Source organism: Leptosomus discolor, chromosome 6, assembly GCF_034619465.1.
Source record: "Leptosomus discolor isolate bLepDis1 chromosome 6, bLepDis1.hap2, whole genome shotgun sequence".
NCBI classification, from domain to species: Eukaryota; Metazoa; Chordata; class Aves; order Leptosomiformes; family Leptosomidae; genus Leptosomus; species Leptosomus discolor.
In genome coordinates, this window is record NC_141396.1 from 41,731,630 (window position 1) to 41,752,148 (window position 20,519).

General features: G+C 45.6%; 1 protein-coding gene across 1 annotated transcript; it reads right to left on the reverse strand.

Annotated features, from left to right (window-relative positions):
• Positions 1-8,550: 8,550 nt before the first annotated feature.
• On the reverse strand, positions 8,551-15,794 carry LOC147415362 (tudor domain-containing protein 5-like). The gene is given in 7 exon segments (XM_086467316.1): positions 8,551-8,621; positions 8,624-8,663; positions 9,871-10,068; positions 10,980-11,046; positions 12,583-12,789; positions 13,687-13,889; positions 15,726-15,794. Coding segments are annotated over 7 exon segments (855 nt in total).
• Between the last annotated feature and the right edge of the window lie 4,725 nt (positions 15,795-20,519).

Consider the following 20,519-nt stretch of genomic DNA (forward strand, 5'->3'; position numbering starts at 1 on the left):
ATAGAATCTTAAATAGAATCCACCAATCCTAGACACAAACCACCATTCCTAGACAGAATCCACCACTCCTATAAAGAATCACAGAATCATAGAATGGTTTGGGTTGGAGGGGACCTTGAAGATCATCTAGTCCAACCCCCTGCCATGGGCAGGGACACCTTCTACTAGATTAGGTTGCTCCCAGCCCCATCCAACCTGGCCTTGAGCACTGTCAGGGAGGGGGCAGCCACAGCTTCTCTGGGCAGCCTATGCCAGTGTCTCACCACTCTCACAGTGAAGAACTTCTTAAGATCTAATCTAAATCTCCCCTCTTTCAGTTTGAAACTGTTACCCCTCATCCTATCACTACCCTCCCTGACCAAGATTCCCTCCCCATCTTTCCTGTAGGCCCCCTTTAAGCACTGGAAGGCTGCTATAAAGTCTCCGCAGAGCCTTCTCTTCTCCAGGCTGAACAACTCCAACTCTCTCAGCCTGTCCTCACAGGGGAGGTGCTCCAGCTCCCTGAGCATCTTCATGACCCTCCTCTGGACCCACTCGAGCAGATCCATGTCTCTGTTGTGCTGGGGACCCCAGAGCTGGGTGCAGCACTGCAGGTGGGGGTCTCACCAGAGCAGAGTAGAGGGGCAGAACCCCCTCCCTTGACCTGCGGGCCACACTTCTCCTGATGCAGCCCAGGATGCAGTTGGCTTTCTGGACTGCAAGTGCACACTGCTGGCTCATTTCCAGCTTTTCATCTACCAGTACCCCCAAGTCCTTCTCCACAGGGCTGCTCTCAACCCACTCATCGCCCAGCCTGTACCTGTGCTTGGGATTGCCTCAACCCAGGTGCAGGACCTTGCACTTGGCCTTGTTGATCAACCATTCGTGGATAGAATCCTATATATAATCCACCATTCCTAGATAGAAATCTAGAGAGAGTCCACCATTCCTAGGTAGAATAGTAGTAAGAATCCTAGACAGAATCCACTATTGCTAAATAGAATCCTATTTATAATCCTAGATAGAATCCTAGACAAAATCATAGAATCATTTTGTTTGTAAAAGGCCTTTAAGATCATGAAGTCCAACCATTATCCTAACACTACCAAGCCCACCACTAAACCATGTCCCTAAGCACCACATCTACACGTCTTTTGAACATCTCCAGGGATAGTGACTCCACCACCTCCCTGGGCAGCCTTTTGCACTGCCTAAACACTCTTTTGGTAATATTTCTTAATATCCAATCTAAATCTCCCCTGGCACAACTTGAGCCCATTACCTCTTGTCCTGTCATTAGTTACTTTGGAGAAGAGACCAACACCGGCCTTACTGCAACTTCCTTTCAGGTAGCTGTAGAGAGCAACAAGGTATCCCCTCAACTTCCTCTTCACTAGGCTAAACAATCCCAGTTCCCTCGGCCGCTCCTCATAAGACATGTTTTCCAGGCCCCTCACCAGCTTTGTTGCCCTTCTCTGAACACACTGCAGCACCTCCATGTCTTTCCTATACTGTGGTGCCCAAAACTGGACATAGTTCTCAAGGTGTGGTCTCACCAGTGCCAAGTACAGGGGCACGATCACCTCCCTACTCCTGCTGGCCACACTATTTCTGATAAAGACCAGGATGCTGTTGGCTGCCTTGGCCCCCTGGGCACACTGCTGGCTCGTGTTCAGCCAGCTGTCAACCATTACCCCCAGGTCCTTTTCTGCCTGGCAGCTTTCCAGCCACTCATCCCCAAGCCTGTAGCGCTGCATGGGGTTGTTGTGATCCAAGTGCAGGACCCGGCACTTGGCCTTGTTGAACCTCCCTGTGATTGACCTCAGCCCATTGATCCAGCCTGTCCAGGTCCCTCTGTAGAACCTTCCTACCCTCGAGCAGATCAACACCCCTGCTTAATTTCATGTCATCTGCAAGCTTGCTGAGGGTGCACTCGATCCCCTCATCCAGATTGTCGATAAAGATATTAAACAAGACCAGCCCCAATACTGAGCCCTGGGAAACACTGCTTGTGACCAGTCGCCAACTGGATTTAACTCCATTTACCACAACTCTCTGGGCTCGGACATCCAGCCAGTTTCTAACCCAGCAAAGAGTACACCTGTCTAAGCCATGAGTCGCCAGCTTGTCCAATAGGATGTTGTGGGAGACTGTGTCAAATGCCTTACTGAAGTCCAGGCAGACAACATCCACAGCTTTTCCCTCATCCACTAGGCGGGTCACCTGATCATAGAAGGAGATCAGGCTGGTCAAACAGGACCTGCCTTTCATGAACCCATGCTGGCTGGGCCTGACTCCCTGGATGTCCTGCACTTGCCATGTGAGCACACCCAAGATGAACCGCTCCATAATCTTGCCTGGTACTGAGGTCAGGTTGAAAGGCCTGTAGTTCCCCAGATCCTCTTCCCAGCCTTTCTTGCAGATGGGCGTCACACTGGCAAGCCTCCAGTCTTCCGGGACCTCTCCCATTAACCAGGATTGCTGATAAATGATGGAGAATGGCTTGGCAAGTTCCTCCACCAGCTCCCTCAGCACTCTTGGGTGGATCCCATCCAGTTCCATAGACTTGTGACTGTCCAATTGGCATAGCAGGTCATTAACTGCTACTTCCTGGATTATGAAGGAATCCTTCTGGTCTCCATCCCTGCCCTCCAGTTCAGGGGGCTGACTACCTTGAGGGTAACTGGTCTGACTATTAAAGACTGAGGCAAAGAAGGCATTAAGTACCTCAGCCTTTTCCTCATCCTCGGTGACAATGTTCCCCCTCACATCCAATAAAGGATGGAGATTTTCCCTGGCTCTTTTTTGGTCATTAATGTATTTGTAAAAACACTTTTTATTATCTCTTGCAACAGTGGCCAGACTGAGTCCTAGCTGAGCTTTTCCCTTCCTAATGTTCTTTCTACACAACCTAACTAAATCCCTGTACTCTTCTTGAGTAGCCTGCCCCTTCTTCCAAAGGTGGTAGACTCTTCTCTTTCTCCTAATTCCCAGCAAAAGCCCCCTGTTCAGCCAGGTCGGTCACTTCCCCCGCCAGTTCATCTCATGGCACATGGGAACAGCCTGCTCCTGTGCCTTTAAGACTGCCTTCTTGAAAAATGTCCAGCCTTCCTGGACCCCTTTGCCCTTTAGGACTGACTCCCAAGGGACTTTCTCAACTCATGTCCTAAACAGGTCAAAGTCTGCCCTTCGAAAGTCCATGGTAGTGGTTTTGTTGCCCCTCTTCCTTACTTTGCCAAAAATTGAAAACTCTATCATTTCGTGGTCACTAAGCCCAAGATGGCCTCCGACCACCACATCACCCACCAGTCCCTCTCTGTTAGTAAACAGAAGGTCCAGCAAGGCATCTCCCATGGTGGGCTCACTTACCAGCTATGTCAGGAAGTTATCCTCCACACACTCCAGGAACCTCCTAGATTGCTGATTCTCTGCTGTGTTGTATTTCCAGCAGATGTCTGGTAAGTTGAAGTCCCCCACAAGAACAAGGGCTGGCGATTTTGAGGCTTCTGCCAGCTGTCTTTAGAACACTGCATCAGCTTCTTCATCCTGGTTGGGTGGTCTATAACAGACTGCCAACAGTATGTCTGCCTTGCTGGCCTTCCTCCTCATTCTTACCCATAAACATTTGACCCTCCATCACAGTTGTTGAGTTCTATGCAGTCAAAACACTCCCTAACAAAGAGAGCCACCCCACCGCCTTTTCTACCTTGCCTGTTCCTTTTGAAGAGCTTATAGCCATCCATTGCAGCACACCAGTCACGGGAGTCACCCCACCATGTTTCTGTGATGGCAACTATGTCATAGCTGTCGTGCTGCAAAATGGCTTCTAGTTCCTCCTGTTTGTTGCCCATGCTGCGTGCATTAGCATAGATGCACTTGAGCTGGGCTAAGGATTTCCCTCCCAACAATGGCCTGCCACCCTTAGGCCCAACTCTAGCAAGCCCAGTTTTACCCCCTTCCCCCTTCAGATCTAGTTTAAAGCCCTTTCAGTGAGTCCCGCCAGTTCACATGCAAAGATCCTTTTTCCCCTTTGAGACAGTTGAACTCCATCTGTCACCAGCAGACTCTGTGTAGTGTAAACCTCCCCGTGATCAAAAACCCCAAAATTCTGCCAGTGGCATCAGCCTCTAAGCCACATGTTAATCAGCTGAGTTTTCCTCCTTCTTTCAGAATTCTTCCCCAACACTGGAGGATTGAGGAGAACAGTACCTGTGCTCCTGAGCCATCAAGCAATCTCCCCAGTGCCTTGAAGTCCTTTCTAATTGCTTTCAGACTTCCCTCTGTAACCTCATCACTACCAACATGGATAACCAACAGTGGGTAGTAGTCTGATGGCCGTACCAGACTGGAATGTTCCCTAGTAATATCTCTAACCTGGGCTCCAGGGAGGCAGCAGACTTCCCTGTGGTGTGGAACCAGGCAGCATATGGGGCCCTCTGTTCCCTTCAGAAGGGAATCATCTACTACAATTACTCTCCTAGAGTAATTAGATTGGAAGCACGCAAAGGACTGGAGCACCTGATAAATACTTTTGTACAGTATGGATTGCTTAGAGAATGTCAATCCGAGTTCAATCCTCCAATCCTATCTATAAAAAAATCTCATTCTCAAGAGTATCACCTAGTGCAAGACTTGAGAGTAATAAACCAAATAACTAAGGATATACATCCCACTGTACCAAACCCTTACATCTTGCTGGCCTCAGTACCCAAGACAAATGCTTATTTTACTGTACTAGACTGGAAAGATGCTTTCTTTTGTATTCCAGTGGACGAGCAGAGCCAGACAACCTTTGCTTTTGAATGGGAAAGCCCGACTACAGGAAGAAAAGAGCAGCTATGTTGGACTGTACTTCCTCAAGGATTTAAAACTAGCCCTACTCTGTTTGGTGAGGCTTTGGCTAAAGAACTGGAAAAATGGCGAAATGATAACAAGTGTTACTCTTCTACAGTATGTGGACAACATTCCGATTTGACCTGATACAGAACAGACCTGTTTCGCGGCAACAATAAGTTTGTTGAACTTTCTGGGATCAGCTGGCTATCGAGTCTTGAAGAAGAGAAGAAAGCCCAGATTGCGAAGAAAGAGGTTCGGTATCTCGGCTTCAATGTATCTAAGGGACAACGGGCACTGGGAGAAGAAAGAAAAGAGGCTATATGTTGGACTGCAGTGCCAAAGACTGAAAGACAATTAAGAGGATTCCTGGGAATGGCAAGGTTTTGGTGCATATGGATTCCCGATTTTGGACTGATAGTCAAATCTTTATATAGTGCAATCAAAGGTCCAGGAAAACTGTTGGAATGCTGAAGCAGTTTTGATGAAATAAAAAAGAAGAAATTAATGGAAGCCCCAGCCTGAGGCCTCCCCGATATGACTAAACCCTTTCAACTTTCCGGGGAGGGACTGGGGTTAATAGAGAGCATTTGTCATCTGTTAGTGGCCGGCCCAGTCCTAACCCATGACAATGAGAGACAACATGTGGCCTCTGGGGTAGTGACCCAAACACCTGGAAGCTGGAGAAGACCAGTGGCCTACTTTTCAAAGCAGCTTGATGAAGCCAGCAAAAGATGGCTTGCTTGTCTCCGAGCTATGGCAGCTTTGGGATAACCTGTAACAGTGTTGGTCCCACATGCTGTGATGGCTGTTCTGAACAACAAGGGACATCACTGGATTTCCGCAAGCCAACTGTCAAAGTACCAGGCTATTTTAACAGATCAAGAGGACATGACTCTAAGCATGGTATCCAGCTAAGCTGTTGCCTATAGCCAAACCAGAACCCTTACAACATGACTCTTAGGCTACTATTGAACAAGCTTATGCCAACAGTCTGGATTTAAAGGATGAAAAACACGGACCTAGAACCGCATACAGATGGCAGAAGTTTTGTGCAGAACAGGGAAAGAAAAGCAGGATATGCGGTAGTAACTCTTTGGGAGGAAAGAGAAGCTAAGCCCCCACCCCTGAGAGAGAGGGAAAATAGCAGCTGCTGTGTTCTTAACTCCTGGGGTGGGAATATCTATGAACTACCAAACAATGAAACTAATTGTGTGTGTATTAGTGAAAAGCATAAATTATACCTCCCAGGCTTTAGTGGCCTTAAGTGAGGAGGTGGCACAAATTAGAGACGCCACATCAGAAAACTGAGCTGCTATTGATTACTTGCTCCTAAGGCATAATCATGGGTGTGAAGAATTTAAAAGAATGTGTTGTTTTAAACTTTTAGACAATTCTCAACTGATAGAGAAAAAGGTTCAGAACTTAAAGGATTGGCTTCAAAATTCTATGAAAGGGAAGGAATAGACTTTTCTTGGTTAAACTCTTGGTTGCTTAATTTAAATTGGTTGAAGCAACTCTTTGTGATTATCATTATGGTGGTGGTGATTTTGATACTCTGTTGCTATATGATTCAATGCTTACCTGTATGTATTGACTTACGCAAACCAATAACAAGAAATAATGATGGCCAGATTAGAGGACAACCCTTTTATCAAAGAAATGGAGAAAAAAGAATCAGAGGAAGGTGATCCTTTAGAAGGTGATTAAGAAGCATAAGAATGAGACTTACAGAATGTGTAAGTCATACCCATAAGTCTCAAAGGGTGGATTTGTTGTTGAAAGAAAAGGGTTAACAACGACAAAACTTCCAGGTTTGGTAACCAGGTGGCCTTGTGTAGTTGATGGGGGCTGAGGGCATGGGGGCATCAGACCTGGGTGGCACCAAACTAATCTCAAAGACAACAGAAGTCTCCAGATAACAGAACGTTAAATGTTGCCTTTCATATGTAAAGTTAGGAGTGACATCATTTACTTTACTGTAGTTTCTGTGTTGTTATTTTGCGTGTAAGACCAGGCTTATTTCTCAGAAGGGCTGCTAACTTCGTGGAGCTACCACCTAGCACCCTTTTCTGCTCAGAACTGGAATGAAACAAATATCTCAACTCTGTGTGATTTTCGGCTCCTTGCACGTCAGGTAAAAGAACCCTGATTTCTGGGACACCATTAATGTATACCTCTATTGACTACCATTAATCACATATACATTATAACAAGTAAGCACTAAAATAAGCAAGCATGGATTAATACTTTAGCATTACAATTGATTATTGCGATTCTCACCAAGAAGGCGCCCCTGCCTGGGGAGGAGAGAGGTCCAGGCCCATTGACCCATCCGGTAGTTCTAGTTCTTGCCCTCAAAATGGAGGATTTAAAATGCCAGATTTATACGCTTGGTGAGGTGGTACTGAGTCAATTATCATGTGTTGGATGGCTCTTAATAAGGCTTGTGGTGTTGTTGATCAGAAAAGAACGTGGGGGGGGAGGGGTTTGTGGAGAACAAAACTGTTCTGTACAGAGGTGGGGGGGCTTTGCTGGCTTTACTGAAGCATCATCAGGCTGTGAGGCCTCCACCTCACCCCAGGCTCACTCGGTTGATTCAAACAGGCGGCCAGTGCCACATCTGTCCTGTTCTTTGCAAGGTAAACCAAGTGCTCAACCCTTGCCTTTGGTCAGGTCTGGTGCTTGTTGTCCAGGTCCATCCAGGGCTTGTCGGTACTTAAGGGTGCAAGAGAAGCGCATTGTTCAGCTCTTGCTCAAGTCGACCACCTCCACCTTCTCCACCCCCCCAAACTTTCTGCCGACTCCTGGTGACTTTGTATTTGACACCAACAAGCCCAGTGTCCCACATCCACTGCTGAACACTTCAACAGTTGACATTTACTTGAAAGGTGCTTTGTCATGAAAACACTACAATTTAAATAACACAGAAAAGGAGAGAGTCACCTGCAGACAAGTGTTCCTGGTGTTTCCAGGTGCTACATTAGATTGCACTCAAGACCTGGGTTTTACTCCCTGATTAACCCTTCTGTTCATCAGCTTCTCCATCTGTTACATAGCGAAGGGCTCTTCTTTTTAACTTGCTCTGAAATCAAAGGTGTAAAGCAGTATCCAGATATGGGTATCATTCATTAGAGTTATTTCTTTAATAAAACTGTAGCTGTATGCAACCTCACTCCCTGCAACAACCAGGATTGCAAATCACTTCCTTTCAGGTAAGTTTAGAAGGAGCAAGACCCTTAATGTGAATAACACACCACTAGTTCTTCTGATCTTTTCCCACATTTAACTGATAGCCTAAGTTATTATACAGCCTTTGCAAAACCCCAGAGATGTCAGAAAACACCACTTCTTGGCTCCCAGGGGTGCAAAACACGAAAGCGTTAAGTCAAACTGATCTCGAGAATCTGATACCAGTCTGAGTTCTCAGAGTCCATTCTCCCTCTAACTGAACAACTATGGTGCATATGGTTAGAGAAATCACCAAGCACACAGACTCCCTGAAGGCTGCAAAGGGTCGGAGGACAAGCAGCTAGAGATGTATTTATGGTCCACATGTAATTGTTTTTATATTATAGTCCTGCATGTTTTTTATAAAAGCAAAATCCAACTCCACAAAAAACTACTAGGGACTAAACCAATACATGTCTACTGATCCCTGGAGCTGGTTTCACTGAACTACCGCTATGCCACAGCCAGACTCCTGCCTGGTCACACAGGGCATCCCCACCTGTTTCACTATGTCTCTAGAGATCTCCGCTGCCAGCAAAGGCCTGGCTCTACCAGCTCAGCATTCTTGTGCTCTCCATGGGCTGAACATTCAAGGCCAATGGATTCAGTTCCATGAATCCCTAGGAACAAAAAAGAAAAACACCCCAGTATCATCAAGAAAACCATGTTGTAACTACCACAAAGAATAAAAAGGATTCAGCAAATTTCTAATGGGTTTTATGAAGCACACCACCCACAAGTTAGCTCCAAATTCTTGCAGAAACTGCCTTACTATGAAAATCAACCCCGCTCCCTGCAGCAACAAAATTACTCAGTAATGTCCACCTCCCCCCAAAATGGGACATACACATGCAAAAATACAATCCTAGGATCTAATCCTGCCAAAACACACATTCTGCATCTATTGAATAAAACAACAGACACAAGTGCTCCGGGCTGTAAAGCCTGACTTTCTGCTGAGATATAAAATCGTGGCAGTGCCTTCCTAAGTGTTTTCATATTCACACAGTTCTTACCGAAACTGAGCTGAGATGTTCAGATAACAACACAGATGGGCCTAAATCATAAATGCTCTCTGCACTGGCTTAAATCTTCAACGTCTGTCCAGGCACAACATACAATCTGCCATGGGTACACTGCCCAACACTGTACATTCCACCGGCAAAGTAAGAGACTTTTTAAAACAAGATCATTTCATAATTCAGGTTGTTAATGGCATAACTAGTCTTCAATGCCTAGAGCAGAGAAGGCCAAAACTATTTAGCTATCTTGTTCCTCACTCAACTGCCCCTGCTACTATGTAACACTACTTTAAGTGAGACACTATCAACTTGCTTTCATTAATTGATTGGATGAATCAGAGCCTCTTAAGTTATGACTAGGAAAACTTGCTGGAATTAACAGTGCAGAGTTAAGGAACGAACACATCTCTTAACAGCCTCTCAGTTCCATCTCAGTTTGGCCTTACGCTGAGGACATCTATAGCTATTTTACTTTTCTGTATTATTTATACAAGATGTGCATCAGCTTCAGATTCTAACATGCTAATCAACTTCAAAAAAGAAAAATCAAAACCTTCAAATTCACTGTTAGATGACATGATGAAAATAATTTTTCTACTAAACCAGAAGATTTGTGCTGTATCATCAGATTCCACCTTCACCAAAAAGCACACTCTCACCATAGTTACAAAATAGTAAGTTAAAGGACAGCAGGGAATATCAGTTTTACTCTTCACTTGACTCAGGCCGAAGATCTTCCCCTTACAGGCACCCAACCGATCCCTTCTTTGCCCTTCCTTTCAGCAGGACACACCTCCCTCCTGACCTGGGAAGGAATGTTCTCTCTGCAGTTGTCAGCACATTCTCCATCACTCAAGACATGGTGGAAGTAGACATCCTCCTTGGTGGATGTGTCAATGAAGAGATGCAAAATGCCATTCACGCATTCATCCACAAGGCCCAGAAGTAGCTTGAAGCCACACAGCTCCTTGAATAGGAGAGTTGCTGCATTGGACCATGTACCCTGAAGAAGAAACACGAATGTAGAGGTACTACAAACAGACCAACATCCACTGTCTGAGACACTCTCTCTCGTGAGCACTTCTCCAAATGGCCATTAAGCTGAGTCAGGCTAGAGACAAATATAGGAGAGTGAGGCAGACAAGCTTCCTAGCACTGAACTGCATCAAACTACCCCAAAGCCTGCAATGTCAGTTACACTGGGATTGCCCTTGCACCCTAAATACCTATTTCCAAACACAGTTCAATGGCATTCACCAGTGATTTTATTACAATTACCTAAAATACAGTTGTCTGGGTTTTGTTTTGGTTTTGTTTTTTAATTCCTGGAATCATGCTACTATAAACATTAAAAGTGTCAAAAGTTTTTAAGAAGCTGCTAAGCCTAATCACAATAAAAACTGTGATTCCTTAACCCTCAAAAAACAGAGGAAATAACTTTTTTTTTTAATTTATTTCTCAGGCTTCATGACCAGGAGGTTTCCCAGCACAGAAGAACTTTCTTAAGCTCTCTGTAATCCTTTGGCTATGCTGATTGCATCAAACCAACTCACTTAAAGCTCTGTCACAGATGAAGCTTTTAAAATAGAGGGCTGGAGCAACCAAGGACCCTGGAGAACTACTGGCAGGGGAAGAAACAAGTTTGCTCATTTGCTTAACAGCAGCTATCCGTTTCTGCAACAATATCAGCAATACTCTCACCGTAAAGAAAATGGACAGCAGAAGCGTGAACACTTTCAGAGGCTGAGATTTGCACAGTCATACTCTGCTGAATGTAACAGCAGCAATTATGTTGTAAATATCAGTGGGACCTGAACTAATCCAAATGTTTGCCCTTATCAGGAGAAAAAGCCAACCCCTACTCGATAGCTCTCATACATATGTCAATAAACAAAACTGCATGTGAACATGTACCTCCACAGGTTTTATGCATGCCAAAGAACATGGGATGGCCTGAGCAGGGAGCTTCAAGTAGCACCACCTACAATACAAAACAAAGCCATTACCACTACAGGAATACCAGAGCAAAACCAGGCAGAAGAGCAGAACTCCCTCCTCTGCTGGGTTTTAAAATCAGCTTAGGAACAGAGAGGCACACATTGGATTTTGCACTTATGACTAAAACCCAGCAGCAGCACCCCATATCCAGAGAATGGGCACAGCAGAAATAGCCATAACAACTTGTCCCTCATGCCTTCCCTTGCCCACATATCTTCCCATCAAAACCCTTCACGATTATAAAGTTACGGACAGAGAGCACTTTTGAACCAAAGAATGCCAACGGCCAGACACAAAGAGAGGCAAGTGAGAGGGAAGTAGCAACTATGGAAAAGGTACTGAACTGCAGAGGAGAACAAGTACCTCTGACACTGCAAATACGTCCCACGTGGATGATGTCTGTTCAGGAGGATGTTTACATCCATCCACGGAACCCACGAAGGAGAATTAGGGAGCTTGCCCCAAAGTGACAAGAAATGGCAAGAGGAACGACTGAAGAGTGAAGGTAGAAACAGGAAAGGATTTAGCCCAAAGTCACTGAGGGAGTGACAGACAGGGCTGATGGCAAAGAGCCCAGAGTGATCAGCAAAACAAGCCTTAAATAGTGTCACGACCTGCATTAGCATGTAAGCAAGGAAAGACCTGCAAGGCACCATTATGGAATAAAAACCCAGATCCTTTCTAGTAAATCCACACACTGGGACATCTTTCTGAAGAAAGACAGGCCAGTCAACCTCACCTCGATCCATGAGGTGAGGGAACAACCAATTCTGGAAACCATTTCCAGGCACATGAAGGACAAGAAGGTGACTGGGAGTAGCCAGCACAGATTCACCAAGGGGAAGTCATGCTTAACCAACCTGACAACCTTCTACGACGAAATGACTGGCCTGATAGGTCAGGGGAGAGCACTGGGCATTGTTTCCTTGACTTCTGTCAGGCTTTTGACACTGTGTCTTCCAAGATCCTCATAGAGAAGCTAATGAAGTATGGGCTGGATGAGCAGACAGTGAGGTAGACTGAGAACTGGCTGAAAGGCCAGGCCCCGAGAGTGGTGATCAGTGGTACAAAGTCTAGCTGGATGCCAGGACGTAGAAGTGTACCCTAGGTGTCGATACGAGGTCCAACACTGTTCAACATCTTTGTTAACAGTCTAAATGATGGGGGAGAGTCCACCCTCATCAAGACAGGATACAGAAACAGGCTAACAAGAACCTCATGAAGTTCAACGAAGTCCTGCCTTGGGGAGGAACCACACTGTGCACCAGTACCTGCTGGGGGCTGACTGGCTGGAAAGCGGCATTTTTACCATGGGGGCGACCAAGCACTGGCACAGGCTGCCCAGAGAGGTCGTGGAGTCTCCATCCTTGGAGACATTCAAAAACCATCTCAACATGGTCCTGAGCAGCCTGCTCTAGATGGCCCTGCTTCAGCAGGGAGGCTGGGCCGGATGACCTCCAGAGGTCTCTTCCAGCCTTGACCACTCTGCAATTCTATCACCCATGTGTAAGTTACTTCCTTGAGGAATCTCAGCCAAGACTTCTGGACAATGTCGAGGTTTCCATAATAGGCGTAGAACACCTCTACTTCTTGGTCATTGATCACACGGTGGATGATAACACGGTACCACCGTTTCGAGACCATCACACAGCAAAGCTGTCCAGGCCGTACTGAAGATTCAGGCATGACGTAACAATCAGAAACAAGTTTATGTGAGTAACAGTGTCTGCAAAAGATCATCATGAGAAACTGCTTGGTAGGATGCAGGAGATGAACAAAGAGAAATACACAGGGCTTCATCAAAGTCCCCATGACATGAATTTTCAGGAGTTGTTTTAATAGATCCTTTCCCTCTCTCTTCTGCTGCACATAAACTGAAATTACAATAAAAAATGCAAACCCAAACTTTTAACACTTCAATGATATTTTTGGGGTCCAATAAAAAGTTAATTAATGGGGATTAATTAGAAGCTAAATACAGTCTTTCTGGTCATTAATTTTTAACATTACCTTGACATGGCAGTAATTCTTATGAACCATGTTCTGGAGGACTGGCTCACATATATAGTATCTGTCTGCAGTAACCACATTTTATATGTGCCACACGAACACCAAGCGTTTACTTTGTCACACCATTGACAGCAATTGTAGCACTGTCATGTTGGAACAGAATCCCAAATACATAATGTAACTGACACAAACAAAGCCACTGATGGGGTTTTGCTTTCAAATGTAGATATGACAAAGGTCTGTTAGCTGTTGCTCTTTGGTAAGTGTTGGAGATGGAAGTAAAAGCCTTAACCAAGCACATTACAACAGCAGCCCAGACAACAGAGAGGTGCAAAGGAACCCTGAAGTTCCTTTCCACAACTTTTCCAGTCTTTTAAAGGTTAGGACTGTCTAGGGGACTGCCAAACAACCATGAATTGCTATTAACTATACTTATTGCTTGCTAGTTGAAAAGAAGGGGTAAGCATTATGAGTACATGTTTCAGTGCAGCACCAGCATCTCCATATCAAGTCATCAAGCCAGCAGTGACCTGGCTGAGAGATGGGTGCCCTGTTCCCTCAGCACTGACACACACATGACGGGTAGTAGTGAATCAGCAGAGCACGTTCGCACCTCGTCTCAATCATCATATCCTGCAGTTTATCAGATGTTTCCCTGCTGCAAACATGGATGCAGAACTGGCTAGGAGAGATGATGAATTTGACAAAGATTCCCACCATGCACCCTCTCTGCAGGGGTGGTAAATCACAAAGGCTTCTGTCCTGAGCAGCATCTGGAGGGATTTCTGGAGTCATTATCAACTTGTCTAGTAGAGTCTGTGTCAAACCTTAAGGCTACAAAGGGATAAGAGGAAGGTGGCGCTCAGATGTCTCGTCATGCACTGAACACACATGTCTGGCCTTTCCATTAAGGTAAAAAATATTTCTGCTTTCTTGAGGACCTGTGAATTACCAATTATCAGAGAATTCCAACAAACTGTGCAAACTTGGATTAAAACTTCCCCTGTGATAAAAGTATTTACACACTCTTTCTTCCTTCTGTCTTCCCTCCAGTGTAAAGAGGGGTGCAACAAAAATACCTTACTCATATTCCTGCAAGAAATAAAGGAGAGGAACTGATGTCATGTCACATATTTAGACAATATTTAGACGAAAATATTGAATGGCTATTGGTAAAAAAAGCAAAACAAAACAAAAACCCACACCAAAAAAACCCAAACGAAACATAATCCACCTATTTGTTGGATTTTTACCCAAAAGTTGTTATTTCTATGTTCCATGACCATGAAAACGGTACATGGCCAAACCAGCAAAACTATCTGAAAAGGATTCAAAAGTGACAGAAGGCACAAATGCATCCCACTTTCACACTAGAGCTATTTCCCGAGGACAAAAACAAAACCTACAAATTCTGTTTTTTTCTCACCCTAGACAAATTTGTGCAAGTGAGCTGTTAGCACAGACTACAGGTTTGTGTTACTCTAACTGCTGAAAACATTATTTCATTTGAACTAGTGTGGATGGAAACCTTCATCAGACACCACCTACTTTCACTGCCTCAAGAGCTTTCCCTTGTGCCAACAAACAGCACTCCTCCAACAATCAGAAGTAATTTTTTTTTTCAACTTTACACATTGTTAATATGCCACAAGTTGCCACTGCATTATACATCAGGCAATGTATGGGAAACTTCTCTTCCAGTACACCCCATTGCTCATACAGCTAAATTCAACTGCAAACAATGGGTTTGTGCAATATCTGCTCTTTTAACCATTTTTTAAAGAAGCAGATAAAAAAAAAGTCTGTCCTTCTGCAGACTGAGCAAGGGCCAACACCCTTGATGTTTTTTCAGTTAAAAACTGTGACTAAAACATCGAGTTAAACAGTGAGCTAATATTTTTGAGTTAAAGGGCAACTGAGGGAATTCTTGCCTGAGCAGAAGCATCACCCCTAAAAAACCCTTACATTTCATGGATTTCCTCTAAGAAGTACCTGTGAATAGTGACACTTCTAAGGGACAGTTTTGCTCCAGCAATGGTCTTCATATCGGCCTGTTAAGGGCAAGCATGATCTTTATAATCTAGCTCACACATTGGGAGTGGCAACAGACATTTCTTTGAAATACATAAAAGGTGTACTTAAAAACATATTGACAAAAAAAAACCCAACAAAATTATAAAAAGATAAACCAACGGAACACACTGTAAAACTAGGCTTACAAGAGCTGTGGCTTGCAAGACTGGCTGACACCTTGCCCTAAGCTGGACTGCCAGCTGCCAAGAGTGGTGCAGATGACACCCTTCCTCCTGTTCAGGGCAGCAAGAAAAAGCTGTTGAGAGCAGCAGCTCTACCTCCTTTACCCTTCTCATGGCTGAGCGGATCGACTCAGCCCTTGTCCCTCACCTGGCCCATACAACACTTCCACTATGAGTCTCTCATGACCGGACACTTGGGATACTTTGCAGCTGGTCGGGGATCAGGTTGTATCCTTCCCCTCTACCTTACAGCATCCTTAGGAGCAAGTGTTCATTGCATACTCAGACTAACACATTCCAACCTGCTTTCCTCCTCATTAGGCCATTTTTAAAACAAACCAGCAAACTTGTTTGTACAACTAGTATTTGGCAAGAAACACCATCTCCCAAGACTCACCCTGATAGGATCTTTAAACAGGTTCCCTTTGCGATACAGAAGAACAAAAATCTGGGCTACCTGGACCATATGCCCCCTTTTTTACCCTTCCCACAAGCAGGCTTGGTTTGATCCAGGGGAATTCCCTGTGAACTTCATCACACCAAACTAAAATTTCACTAAAGGATCAGAACAGCCTGCCAAAAGTCTCTAAAGGGTATGTTTTGTGAAGTGCCACACAGAGCCCAACTTGTCCCAGGCTTCCAAGTTCATTAATATACAGAACACCAAAGTCAGGAAGAACTCCTGGGACCCTCCCCCTACCCATGCACTCCAACCCTACTGACCACCCCAGTCAGCCTCCAGCATCTTGGTGTGAAAGCTATAGGCAGTGGCTTGATCCCACTGCATTAAGGAGCTGGGATGTGACTACAATCCCATTCCAAAAGGACCCAAGATACTCTGATAGGGAAGGGCACTTCAGGCTGTGCATGCTGAAAGCTACCTCTTTCTCTTTGCTATTAGCTTATCTTTGCAGATAAGCTTCTGCCGTCCCAGCTCAGCCAACAAGTTGCCCGCTCCAAGCCTTCAACACTTGTGGCTTAGTAGCCACAGCTGTTCAAGCTGCTCTCTAGTCAAGGCACTATGGAGAAGCATGGCTCAATTTCTGCTGGTAAAGCAGGGACAAAATCTGGCAGTCCATCCTGGCAGCTCATGGCAGGGAGTATTTCCTAACCTAGCTCTGGAGACAGCCAAGTGTTTCACATACACCAGGTCTAGGCAAAGGACAACACTGAAGCTGATCTGTGCAGGCACTTGTCAGGCCATGGGTGTTTGGGAGCAGCCCCAAAAAAAAGAAAAAAAAAGCATGAATGCATTAGTTCAGATATGACACTCACTTTTCTAAATTTAAATCTCTGTCCAAAAAGCAGAGTCTGTAATAAAACCTTTATACTTACTGATCTTCCACAAAATTGGTATTTTTATGACATACTCTAAACATGCAAACAGCCAAGCCAAGGGCCAGAGGTCCCAAGCATCAGTGTGCACTATGCAATGCCTTCGTAGAACATGGGAGCAGCCACCTGGGCTCAGACCTCAAGTCCAGCGTGTGTTTGGTCTGCTTCCTCCTCTGAGTTAGTGCAAATCCACCGTTTCCAACAGCATAAATGAGGAAAAACAACTCACCCAGATTATGTACTGCAGAGGTGGGAAAGCCACACTTTGCACGAAAGCAAGATGGGCTCTGCTCTCTGTTAGCCACATTTGCAGATTCCCAGCGGTTCAAGTGTTTCATATCTAAATCTGTGCATGTACCTTGTACGACCCAATTGCAGCAGGATTATTTCTAACACACAAGTTTGCCTAGACCTAGTTTGTCATGTTCCAGCATTTCTCAGTATAAACCTTAAAACTAAAATAAAATTACACTGCATTTTAAAACACACCCTGAGGGATTTTATATAGTGATTTATTTTGAAACAAGATTAAATATTGCTGAAATACATCTGGGCTGGCAAGTGGGGCTCAGGCACCCAAGAGATCCCAGCCCCCTAAATCTAATTATTATGCAATAAAAGAAAATAAAGACATGAAAACTGCAGAAAAAGTCTCAGTATCGCTATCAGTCTCAGTGGCATTGCTATCCCCACCCATGCTGCTTTCTCCCCCCTCTCCTGGTGCTACACCCACTGTTTCCTCACGTGCCCTCAGGGCCCTGCTACCTCCTCTCCCAGAAGCCAGGAGCACCCTGGGGCAGAGAAACGCGGGCAGGAGACTGGACGAGGCTCAGGCCCACGGAGCAGCAGAGGCACAAGCCTCCCTGCTTCAGCTTTCCTGTGAAAGCTGGCAATGCCTCGCACCAGCGATTTCCTCAGCGCTGCTCTGGTTTAAGCAGAGCTGCCGTTCTTTGGAAACACCTCCACCCCGCTGTGATCTGAGGATGTTACAAGTGCTTCAGGGAGGCCTGTGTGGAACCCTAGTGGATGCCCTCTGCAGCGCACAGAGCGAGTGTTGTGGGTCAGGGACGGCGCAAGGGTTTCCTAATGCATGTCAGCCCACAGAAATTGCAACGCCATCGGGCTGCTCTGTTGTCTCATCTTTGCAGAGTCTTTCCAGGTGTGTGGGTGGCCATCCAGCCAATGCCTTATCCTTCTCACAGTGCACCCATTGAACCCATAGCTCTCCAATTTAGTGACAAGGACATTGTGGAGGACCATATCAAAGGCCTTACAGAAGTCAAGATGGATGCCCTCAGTTGCTCTTCTCTTACCCACAAATGCAGTCACTCCAGCATAGAATGCCATCAGATTAGTCAGGCATGATTTGCCCTTGGTGAAGCCACATTGGCTGTCTCTAATCATCTCCCTGTCTTGTATATGTTTCAACATGTCTTCCAGGAGGATCTGCTACATAATCTTACAAGGTGTGAAGGTGAGGCTGGCTGGTTGGGAGTTCCTAGCGTCCTCCTTTTCGCCCTTTTTAAAAACGGGCATGACTCTTTCCAGTCACTGGGGACTTTGCCTGACTGCCATGACTTTTCAAATGTGATGGAGAGCAGCTTAGCAACTACCTCTGTCAGTTCCATCAGGACCCTGGGATGTACCTCATCAGGTCCCATGGCCTTGTGTATGTTCACATTCCTCAGATGATCTCAGACCTGATGTTTTCCTATGATGGGAGGAACTTAGTTGCTCCAGCTCCTGCCTTGAGGTTCAAGGTCTTGAGACATGTGGGAAGAGAGATTACCATTGCATTGAAAACTGCCATAAAAAAAAAAAAAAAAATTGTTGAGTACCTCAGCCTTCTCCATGTCCGTTATCACCATCTCCTGTTTTATTTATTATTCTGGGAGCCAAAGAGAGAGAGCCTCCTGCTGAAACAAAATGGTGTCCACCCTCCACAACTACATAGCTGTGGCTGAAACCTAGACAGAAGAGATAAAAGCTCACTATGTGGACACCTACACCCAGACTGACCTCCCAAGAACTGAAAGAGCTGCCCGGACCCAAAGTTGTGTGGAACTCCAGAACCTGGAAGTCCTCTTAGGGTCCAAAGACAGAGGTGGATGTCATGGATACAAGTGTGCCCAGCTGGAGGAACTCATCAAGCAATTAGCCATGGTACAAGAGGAGCTTAACAGGCAGCGCGGTATCCAGGAATCTGAGCGAGAGGTCCATGTGTGGTATTATGTGCTGTCACAAGCTGAGCAACAGCCTTGCCTTAAGTCTTTACAAAGAGAAGGTAAGCTGGCTTCCAACCCTGAGCTGACAGGCTCAACTAACTCACAAGACAAAGGAGGCTGAACTCTCATCTCTGCTTGAGGCAGGAGGAGGAATCTTTCCCTTCCCCATGAAGTGCCCCTGCGTAACAGGTACAATGCCCTGGGTCTGGAGAATGAAGCGAGCATGAGTAACATGCAAGATCCAGGAAAGGCCAGCCATGCAAAACTGGTCAAACCACATACTCACATTAGAACTGGTGCCACCAGAAAAATATGTAGGGTGTTACTAGTTGGAGACTCCTTGCTGAGAAGCACCAAAGCACCCATTTGTCATCCAGAAAATGTCTCTAGAGAAGTTTGCTGCCTGCCAGGAGCTCACATCCATGATGTCACAGAGAGGCTGCCAAACCTGGTAAAGCCTGTGGACTATCACCCATTCCTGCTGTTGCAAGCAGGGTCAAATGATGCTGCAACAAGGCAATCCAGAAATATCAAGAGAGCTTATGTTCCTTGGAACAATGTTAAAGGGATCAGGAGCACAGGTGATGTTCTCCTCTATCCACCCCGTCAGGGAAGGAGGTTCAAGAAAAAGGAAGCAAATTGAACAGATGAATGACTGGCTGCATAGCTGGTATCATGCTTAAGGTCTCAGCTTCTACAGACTTGGGCATGGTTGAGAAACCAGGCCTGTTGACAGCTGCAGGGCTCAACTGACCAAGTGGGGCAAGAGTGTCCTGGGAAACAAGCTGGCTGGACTTATAAACAGAGCTTTAAACTAGATTGATCAGGGGAAGGGGATGGAGTTCTAAGAATTAGAGAAGAGCCAGGGGCTACTAAGGTATTAGGAAGCAACAGGAAACACCTGTGAATTGCCTCAAGGGAATTAGGGCAAACTCCTCTAACAAGATGATGCGGCCAACAGCCCAGCTGAGGTGCCTCTATACCAATGCACACAGCATGGGAAACAGAGGGAGCTGGTAGCTGCTGCCTAGATGGAAAACTGTGACCTGATTGATATCACAGAAACTTGGTGGGATGAATCACACGATTGGAGTGCTGTGATTGATCATTATAAACTATTCAGAATGGACAGGCAAGGAAGGAGAGGTGGGGGAGTTGCCCTATGTCAAAACCAGGATTGATTGCACACAGTTATCTTTGAAGAACAGTAATGCCCAGGTTGAGAGCTTGTGGGTGAAAATTTGAGACCAAGCCAACAAAGGAAACTTTGTGATTGGTGTCTATTACAGGCCACCCGATCAAGGAGAGGTCGATGAAGAGTTCTTTGTTCAACTGCAGGAAGCATCACGCTAGCAGGCTTCATCCTGCAGATTCCGTCTGCTGGAAAAACAGCACAGCGAACTGCAAGCAGACCGGGAAACTACTGGAGTGTGCTGAGGACAACTTCCTAGTATAGGTGATGGAGAGCCCGACCAGAGAAGAGGTACTGCTGGACCTCTTGCACACCAATGCAGAAGAACTTACTGGAGAGGTGAAGATTGGAGGTAGCCCAGGCTGCAGTGATCATGCCCTGGTAGAATTCTCAATCTTGAGGGGTACAGGATGGGTAAAAAGTCGAGTCAGGACCCTAA